The sequence below is a fragment of the Scomber japonicus genome, chromosome 4, assembly GCF_027409825.1.
Source record: "Scomber japonicus isolate fScoJap1 chromosome 4, fScoJap1.pri, whole genome shotgun sequence".
Taxonomy (NCBI): domain Eukaryota; kingdom Metazoa; phylum Chordata; class Actinopteri; order Scombriformes; family Scombridae; genus Scomber; species Scomber japonicus.
Genome location: NC_070581.1, coordinates 24,965,642 through 24,975,427, shown reverse-complemented (window position 1 = coordinate 24,975,427; position 9,786 = coordinate 24,965,642). Strand labels below are relative to the sequence as shown.

The window sequence follows — 9,786 nt, the reverse complement described above, 5'->3', positions numbered from 1 at the left end:
CGAAGAAGAAAGTAGGGCTAGCATAAGAAACTGTGAACAAGAAGCTAGAAAACACTAAAGTGTCATGAGTGAATTTCCTGCCTTGTTATCATGAAACTATTTACTTCAGCAGAGTATGTGAGAATTGCCTTGTTGTGAGCAAATTTATAAATCTTTTACACATTTTTTATTCTGTGAGGTTTCAGAGGCCAGCTTTTGGACTTACTTTGCTATAGCATCTCATATATCAAGTTATTCCATGTTGCTAACAATCCTCACTACTTCACACCTTCAAAAAAAATATAGCGCTGTGTTTTCTGCTTGGCTTCTGTCATACGCCAGAAGCTGCCATCACAACCAATGGAGTGCTCCATTGTCTGCTAGCATTGTTATTGTTATTAGTCTTTTGGATTGCCTGTGGAGGTATCGGCAGGCTCCGGGGAAGCAGGCGCCAGGCTGGATAATTAGTTGTTCTTCGATGCCAGACGGGCACATTGCCGTCACTTGGAGGGGAAATGGAAAGTGGCATCACTATCACAGTAACACCGGAACAACCTTTGGTGTGAGGGCTGGGTTCCAGCGCATCTGTCACACCACTAGTCATCTACCCACTGGCAAGACAATAATGCTTACCAGTCTAGCAATACACAGCATGGATAATTACTTTATCTAAAATGGCATTATTCTTGTCATATTTATCACAATTAGTTGTGGTGTCCTGGAATCGATATTGAGTTGCATTATTTGTTCTGCCAATCTACATGGACCAAAAAATTGTGGCATCATAAACCTTCCATAAAAAAAAATATCTAAAAAACAAACAGAAAGAGGACAAAATCACTTATTTTGCCTTTATTTATGTATGTATGTATATATGTATTAAATGTTGGAGGTGATGCTTCATTTATTTCTATGACTTCCTGGACAACATAAACCCATTAACTGTTTATTTTTCAGCCTCTGACCTCCCAGAAACATCATCTTCCAACATCACATTTTCCACCTGGATCTTATGGCTAGAGCTGCTGGTGACCCTGGGGTTATGGCTCTTCTGTTTTTTTCGGGAGATGTGGATGATGATGAGGAGTATAGAGACGCCTGCAAGCAAAGTGCCTCCGAAGCCCACCAAGATGCCATACAACAGGGGAAGAAGTACATCTGAAGGCCCCTTCTGGTACAGCGGAACAGGAGCCCGCTCCACAATGAGATCCAGGTCCCGCCATGTCAGATCCCTTACTGACACACACATACACACACAGCACAAACAGGACAGACACACTTACCATCTCAAAGGACTATGGGAGCATTTTAGTCAAGCTTTAGCTTGAATGAATCTCCTTGGAGAGTTACAAAAATGGACAGGTGATAATTACATTTTTGAATTTCTAGGTGTCCTGGGAAATACTGCTCATAAAGTGTGAGTGTTGATGCTGAGGAGTAATGAGTTGGAAGCATGCCCACGGCCACCAAATCTAATCTGGCATCTCATCTAAACACTTAATAGATTTGGGGTTCAGTGAAACATTATATCATTTGTTATTCAGACCGTCTCAAAAGGATAACCCAAAAATCTCCAGCTTGACATCAATATTTCAAGATATTTGGGCTTCAATGTGACCATACATGGCAAGTTCTCCATCATTAATTCTATTTTATATTGTACCAAACTACAGTAACTCTCTGTTTTAGGACACATTTTCATACCTTTTCTTTTTCTGACCCTCCGTCCTGCATGCTGGTGGTCTTTTGCATCTGGTTGGAACGATGGGAAGTTTAAAGAGCTGACATATTTGTGATAGTCTTCAACGTAGCGTTTCAGGTTCAAGGCTTTTTCCTGGTTGATGTTCTTCCCCACTTCTGTGGAAACACAAGCATGAGGCCAATCAAAAGTATTTCTCTGTCGACTCAAGTACCAAAAGTGCAGGTATGGCATCCTTCAAAAGGCTGTAACTATGAATTTAATTGTTGTTTTCTTGCCCTGAACATAATGAGCTCTGGCAGGAGAGCAACTGCTGTCCTTCACTTCAGAATAAAACTAAATGAAAACATTCAAATTTCTACACGTGAGTAGATCTCTTCAGAACTGCAATCAAGTGTGCGATAATTGCTGCATTCTGCATCCACACAGTCTTTTTCATCAAAGCCAACACTGCCCCCCCTTCATGTCTTATAACTCATCTCTTCCCATCCTCTCCTTGTCTTTTTTTTTTTTTGACTCCAAAGCTGCTGATGAAAGGAGCAGATGGTTTGTTCTGTGGCTGGTGTCAGCTCCACTGAGTCCTCTGTCAGATCATTTACACCTCCTTCTATCCAACGCCACTCGGCTGTGGAGTTGTGTGCACACTGGACTGCAACACATGCCAGAGACTGGCAGTGTGCAAAATATGCCACTTTTGAAGTTCCAATTAAAAACGTATCTCAAAGTAATGAAGCAATTATGCGCTGTTGTTAAAGTCTTGAGGAGGACTTCTTGACCGAAATAAACCAATTTTGAAAATACACTGCCATGTACCCAAATGAGGCTTTGTTCCAATTTCCTTTTGTCAAGGGACATGCTGTGATGTCTGCTCATGAGAACAACACGTACTGTACATACAAATTTAACCATTTTAATTTGAAACCCATTACATTAATAGAACAACACAAATGTATTCTACTTAAAAAAGAAATAATTTATTGCTACTGCAGGGAGTATCACGTCATGTGTTCCCACTGTCTGCATTTTTTTCTCACCGATGGCAATGTCTGTTCTACCGATGTGCTGCAAGGCGCGAGAAAGCCTGTCGTAGTAGGTCTCCTCACCGTACCTCATCAGCCAGTCTGTCAGGGCCGTCCGGCACTGAGTCTCGCCATCTAGTAAACACAAAACATATGGTCCTCAGACAGACAGGTCTGTGACAGTCAGCTTGCTGCCAGAAACTCCCCAAGCTGAGCTGGACGTGTGAGAAACAGACAGGTCTCAGGGTGGGCTTTTGTTCATTTCCTTATTATAGCTCATAGCAGGATTGTACCTTCTGTGAAATTTTGTATTTGTGTAGTTAAAATTTAGCCTTTAACTCTTGATGCATACATTAAGCATCTATTATATCTGTGCTCTAAAGTACAAAAGGTCTCGGGTAAGTGTGTTTCAGATGATGGTGAGTGCTAACCATCATCAGAAGAAGTGTCTCTCTTGGCTCGGGGCTTGAGATCAAGTTGATTTTTTTCTGGTGAGAGGCGTTCAAGATGTTGGAAGATGTTCTCCTCTGGGTGAGAGAGGGCAGACAGAAGCTCCTCGCACTCCTGAGATGTCAACAGCTCTATTAAACGCTCCAACTGATGGACACCAATATCCTCTGCCACTGAACAGTCAGATCACATACAAATTAAAGTTATGTCAAACCTACAGGAAGAACAACATCTGAGAGAAAGACCAGCTTGTGTTCAACCGTGACATCATGACTGTAAATTCCAGTTAATGAAGCAAGGTGCTGACACTACACAACATTTCTGCAGCATGGTTGTACTCAATTAGCAAGTGCAAGCTTGGGTGGAATGAAACTGTCTCCTCAACTGCAGAAAATAGAAACTGAATAATCAACATTTCTGTCATCCATGGAGTAACCAGAAAATTCATTCTTACATGTTTTTTTTTTCAGGTGAATTCTTATTAGCATGCTCACTGCTACTGCTGATGTAACTGCACCTGCGATGTGAACATATGCTCTCACCTGTGTCCTCTTCTCCAAGTGCTGAACTCAGAAGAAGAAAGAGTAGGAAAGGAGAGAATTTCCAGACTTTCATGTCAGTCAAAGTATCGTAGAATGAATACATGGCGCTAACAATGTATGAAGCTTATTTTCAAAACTGACAAATGATCTAGAATTTGTTGAATTTTGAAACTTTTGGAATAATGCTTCACCATGTAAAACACATTCATGAAACTTAGGAAATATGTTTTATGAAAGCAACTTTTTCCAATTTGTATCTGATAAAAGAAGCACTGACATAGAATTTATGGCAACAGTTATTCCCCTTGTTGATTAATCTATACCTTTCTGGATTCATTAATTGAGCAGTTTATTATTAATTTCTTACAAAATGTTCAAAATAACACAACAATTTCCCATCCCAAACATTCAGCCAATATTCAGTCTCAACCAACAGTCCAAAAACCTGAATACTGTCAAAAGTTTGGACACACTTTCCCATTCACAGTAATATGAGATGATTAAAAACAACAAATGTTCTCATTGAAGAACCTGCAGCAAGTTTATATTGGGACTGTTGTTGAGATGGAGGCTAAAGGAGTTGTTTTTTTGTATCCTAGACTCTGACTCACTAGTTATACAAACAGGTGTGCCTTTCCTGAACTCCATTTGTAAAAAAAAGGCTTTGGGTGGATTTTATTTGCAATTCTTTTAATTTTACTTCCACTACTTAATTAATGTAGCAATGATGATCAAAACTGTCATTGATTTCCAGCAATAGTTTTATTTGCTTCTTAAAATCAGAAGGCATCATAAAAACTTCAGTGGTAATATGAATAGATTGTAAATATCAAGTGGTATTTATTGAACAGATTTATTCAATCAATGTGGGTAACATCAGTTTTGGGAATACAGCCATGTTTATGCTTTGATGTACACGCCTGTTGCAGCTTAACTAGAAAACACAACAGCTAGAGATAGCCTCTTTGTATCTCAGCTTTCACATTGTGTCTACCTCCAACTGTGTTTTTTGTTTTGTGTGGAAGAGTAACATTGCTGGTAGCGATGCACTAATGCACTTAAAAGCCTGATATTGCTAAGATAGAAATATATTTAGAGACCACAGGGGGAATAAATCCATTCAATACCAATGAGACCGAGAGGGTGCATGAGAGTATCCACATACATAACCACGGGCCAAAAATATGTTGGTTTGCTCTGTAGTATTTAGGAACCAAAAACAAAAGACACTGGCAATAGAGGGGCATGCTCACAAATGCTGATTTATTCAAAATTCTATTGAATTTAAAAGCTTCATCCAGACCAGGTCTGCTTGAAAAACCCTGCAGACTTGGAGCTTTATAAAAACTACAAAGCCAAGCCTGCATATGGAATCTGTATCACTTGAACTGTAAAGTGTGTATTGCACATATTGTGGGGCTGAAAATGAAAATTGTAGCAACACTGAGGTATGTAAAAGTAAAACAGCAAAGACTATTATGTTTGTCTTTGCCTTTGATGTGCACTACTGGAGAGAAGTGTGCAGGGAATAGCTGAGATGCATCTCTCTTGCAGGGAGAAACATGTTTAATGACATTATTGTGCGGGCTACAGTGAGGGCATGTTTTAAATTGTTAATAAGTTTCATTTGCCAAACAGTAAAGGTTGTTTGTGTGGGCTGAGTCTCAAAGTCTCCATATTTGCTAATGAAAAAAAATCATGCTTTGGGGCTGAGAACCACAGAAACTTGGGTGTGGGTGGTATAATGGCTCTGTACTCATTTGAGATGTTGAGAAAAAAAGAAACACTGGGCACAAGGTTGGGGATATTATCCATCTTACTGAATCCTCAGTACAGTATATCATTGCTGAAAATACATGCATAACATATTATATACTATATGTTAGAAGAAATACACGTACAATACAAAACAACCGGATATTATGAGAAACAACAATCATTTTTTGTAGCTTTAGTCATTAAAAATGTATTAAAAACTATGGAAAACTTGGAGCAAATTGTGTTACTTCTGTGACTTGTGACTTGGATGACTTCTGGTATGATGACTGTTAGCTTGTGAAGCCATATCCCCATGTCTCTTACACTTCACACCACTGAAATCTGGTTAAATATAGATACAGACTCCGGTGGAATGAAGGATAGAACACATGGAATATTCTTGCAGAAAGTATCTGAAATATAAGAGCACAAATGTACATTGTCAAAAAATAAAACAGTCTTGTTGGTCTTCAGTCTCATAATTTCATTCTGATTCATCACAGTTTTTCCAAAGTGATACACCACAATAAGTGTGTGTGTTTTTTTTTTGCAGGAATGTACTAAGTTGCATTAAGCAAAGCCTCAAGCTTTACTTTCAATATAAGTTTCAAGATGGTGCAGAGCCGGCGTTTGGGACTGTGTGATTAATGTAAAAGCCTCCGAGGTTGAGGGGGTGGCAATGAGTGCAGCGTGAACTAGATGTTGGCCTCTCCCTTTTCTTGAGTTTAAGTTTGAGCTTGAGTCTGAGCCTGAGCGAGACCGGGCCTGCCCTGCTCTGTGGCTTCAGGGTTTCAGGCTGCTGTGGAAATCCTTGGCTCTGGCACGTTATCACAGGCCTGAGCTGAAAGACTGTTTAGTCATCAGTGATGCAACCACACCACAGCCCTCCCTGAGCCTGCTACTGCCACCAGACACCACGGCCAGCCTTCTTGCTATCTGCCTGCCTCAGAGTCTCGCTCCTGGGGAAACACAGCACCAACTCAACACTTTGCTCATTCCCCACACCTGAAGCTTCCTGATAGTCATATTATCCCGCCTTTTATGCCTCTTTCACACAACTGCTACACACAAAATATATCTGTTGATCCTGCTGAATCTTAAAAGCAAATGTTACTTCTAAGCACATGATTTCTGCAGGTGATCTTATCATTTTAAGTTCACTACAAATACTTCTGGAACAGATTGTTGATTATGATATAGTTGTAGCTCCAGAAACATCTACTGTCTAAAGTATTTGCAAGGTTACATTTTTGGCCTTTTCTGTGCATAAATACATGCCTTACCTTTCCTAAAATGCATTACTCACCTTATTTGCCGCTTTAGTTTCCGAGACTCTACGAATGCAAATAATCAAGCAACAAAAAATGCTCAAAGCAGTCTTCGAAAGGGACTGAAGGTACAACTGACAAGTTGCTATCTGTCTTCTTACTAACTTTTTTCTCTACCTGATTCAGGTATTGGTGTTTTAGAGGACTTCACCGACCAATAAGATACAAGCACCTGAGAAGGACCACCCACTTCTGAGTCATAAAATGCCGCCACACCCTGCCTGCCATGTGGCTGATTTTATCTCCAAGAATCAAGAAAAAGAAGCAATAAACACAAATATGGGAATCAAAGTAAAGGTTGTATTCCTTAAACTACTGTGACCACATGTCAATACTAGTTACATCATCAAATGTTAGATCTCTTATTAATATAACACACACAACATCTCATCCACTTCAAAGATTTGAAAGTAGACTCCAAGGGAGGCAGAAAAGTGCAAATGAAGTAAAGGACTTTCTTGTAATACTCATCTAATAAAGGCCTCGTGTTCATTATTTGATGAGTCTCTGCTGTAATTTGCTCATCTTTGTCTCACTCTCTGGAGTAAACCACATTCTTCATTAGACTAGAGTATCTCTGAAGCGTTTCCGAGACCCTTCAAACCCATTTCCATAAAAAATATTTGAAAGATAATTTGCAACTGTGACAAGAAAAAAAATTAGCCCTTGCATTTAGTTAAATACGTAGCTGCATATTCTACCTCCTGAGTATCATTCAGCTCTAAAACCAATTTAATCCACATGGTAAAATATGATCAAATTCAACATGCAGTTAACAGAATATTCATGTAGGTTATATACACTTTGTTTTATGACAGAAAGAAGCCCAAAACACATACATACAGGATACAGCTATATATTTCTTAGCAAGAAACTTTGCAGCTCTGCTCTCTACCTACAAGTACATATCCCCCTTACAACCTTAAATGAAAAATAGGGCGACACCCGACATCACTCACTGTGAAAGGCCCAACTTTTTGAAAAGCATTCCTTCCCCTCACAATGGTGGGGTTAGGGGGGGTAGGGTGGGGTGAGTGGGTGAGGAGGAACAGTGCCGACACATTCCTGAGGTAGAGAGCTGCACCACCAAGCCTCACCTGACAAGATATTTCTCTCGAGAGCACATTCATTTGAGCCCAATCTTCTTTATATGTGATTTTATTGACAAGGACACCAATATCTTTGAGTTATGAGCTGTTGATCTCTAGAGACAGACTGTGCTTTACCTCTGTGTTCTGTGTGGGCCAGATAGCTCTGGACAGTGTGACTTGTTCAGGGTAATCTTTTGGACCGCTGGAAGGTGACAGGCTAAAAAACGAGCCTCTAAAAACACTCCGCTCCAAGGCAGCCCTGCATCTGGCTTACTAACCACACTGAGAAAGACTTTGTGGGAAAATTTGTTCGCTCCACTGGTTGTGTCACCTCACACACTGTAGACTGAACTAATAGTCTTGTATACTTTAAAAGTTTATGCAAATGAATACATAATAAAAAACCTGTTTGTTTTTGTTTCACTGCTACACTGGCAGCATGTGATGCCTCCTTCAAGTCTTTGAGAAAGGGGTGTGCTGTTTTTTGGAAGCTGCTTGGAAAGAAGCTTTATGTTTACAACATTTTTATTGATATTACTACAATAATATTACAAAAATGTAAATATCAAACATGGAACAACAACAAAATGTATATATTTGATTTGTGCTGGATTATGCATGTGCTTTAGATTAGATTGGAGCAGTTTCATACACTTAATTTCTAGTTTTATACACTTGATGGTCATCACTGTTTGAGGAAAGTAATCATAGTTTTGTCTTTCTGTTAGCTTTATGTTTCTCGCCAGGATCCTCTGGAGGGTCCCACAGTTCAGAATACAACAACAACAAAAAAAGTGTTATGTGCGTAAACATGTACTTTTGTCCCAGTGGGAGACAAAACCTCAAAATCGACAGGTTGGTAAACATAGCATTTGTTCATGAGGTTTCAAAAAGCCTGCACCTCCATGTTTTTCTGGACTACATACGTAAAGTAACTGGTAAGGAACACAGTCATTCAGAGGTGTTTTCGAGTGAGCGCTGAACCTTAGACAGAGAGATTTGTTGAATGAAGAGGTGCTGTATTTCAGCACCACACTCCCTGAAGGCAGCACTCAGAGTGAAGGCTTCGTTGGGACACGTCACTGTGAGGAATGTGAGCTTCCACACAGCATTCAGATTTTTAGAAAGTGTCCTCTGCACCTCCACAGATGGCTGAAACACTATTTTACTATATGACATCTTTTCTTTCAAATTCATACCTGAACAATAATCAAAGGTGTTAGGTGGTGACCATAGTAACCTCCACTACTTTGCATTTGAGCAGTCTTATTGATAAATAATATATATGAAAACTACAGACAATTTACTCTGCAAAATGAAAGGCAAACTGCTGTATGATGTAGGAGTGTAACATCACTAGAAACATGTGCAACAGCCTCAAGATTAAGATGCAAATTCTGTTAGACACTAATTCCCAAATATGTTCACAGATAATAAACATGAATGTTACATAAACATTTCACACATGCCATACATACTGCGTTATGATCTTATACTGCATATACCATCAGTGTCTCATATTTACTACTTCAAAACTAATTGCACCTCAGAACAAATGTACATAATAAACCCATCTTTGAATAATGGAACAAAGGCACCTTTCATTTTTAAATGATGGTATTTGCATCATGGGCTTTTGACATTTATGGTGATTTGAATGTTTTTGTGTGAGATTCCTGGGTGTCGGCCTTGTCTGCAGGCTCTATAGCCCGAGGCTGCCCAGGGGTTGTGTCTCTACCTTGATACTCCCCTCATCTCTTTCTCTGCTTCTGACACCTCATTGGCTGATTCTGTCCTGACTTGCCTGGGCAGGAATGCACCTACCTTCTAATATGCTTTTATGTTCAAGCAAATTGACAATGAAGAGTGCCATCATTTTGCAGCATAAATATTTCATCCCCCATTTGGATGCAGATTCGA

General features: G+C 39.6%; 1 protein-coding gene across 1 annotated transcript; it reads right to left on the bottom strand.

Moving 5' to 3' along the window:
• Positions 1–925: 925 nt before the first annotated feature.
• Positions 926–9,045, bottom strand: LOC128357633 (transmembrane and death domain protein 1-like). The gene is made up of 9 exons (XM_053317999.1): positions 8,898–9,045; positions 6,754–6,781; positions 6,350–6,406; positions 6,121–6,222; positions 3,690–3,727; positions 3,129–3,320; positions 2,713–2,832; positions 1,684–1,836; positions 926–1,215 (listed from the first exon to the last, which is right to left on the bottom strand). Exons 1-9 carry the CDS (start codon positions 9,043–9,045, stop codon positions 926–928), a joined length of 1,128 nt encoding a protein of 375 aa, XP_053173974.1.
• Positions 9,046–9,786: the final 741 nt, after the last annotated feature.

What these genes read in the sequence shown, in the direction of transcription:
- LOC128357633 (XM_053317999.1), bottom strand. Translation starts at nt 9,045, where the DNA reads ATGTCATATAGTAAAATAGTGTTTCAGCCATCTGTGGAGGTGCAGAGG. An exon ending in AAACTAAAGCGGCAAATAAG is followed by an intron (nt 6,407 to 6,753) that starts GTGAGTAATGCA and finishes GTGTTTCCCCAG; the next exon opens with GAGCGAGACTCTGAGGCAGG. An exon ending in CACGCTGCACTCATTGCCAC is followed by an intron (nt 3,728 to 6,120) that starts CCCCTCAACCTC and finishes TTTCCTACTCTT; the next exon opens with TCTTCTTCTGAGTTCAGCAC.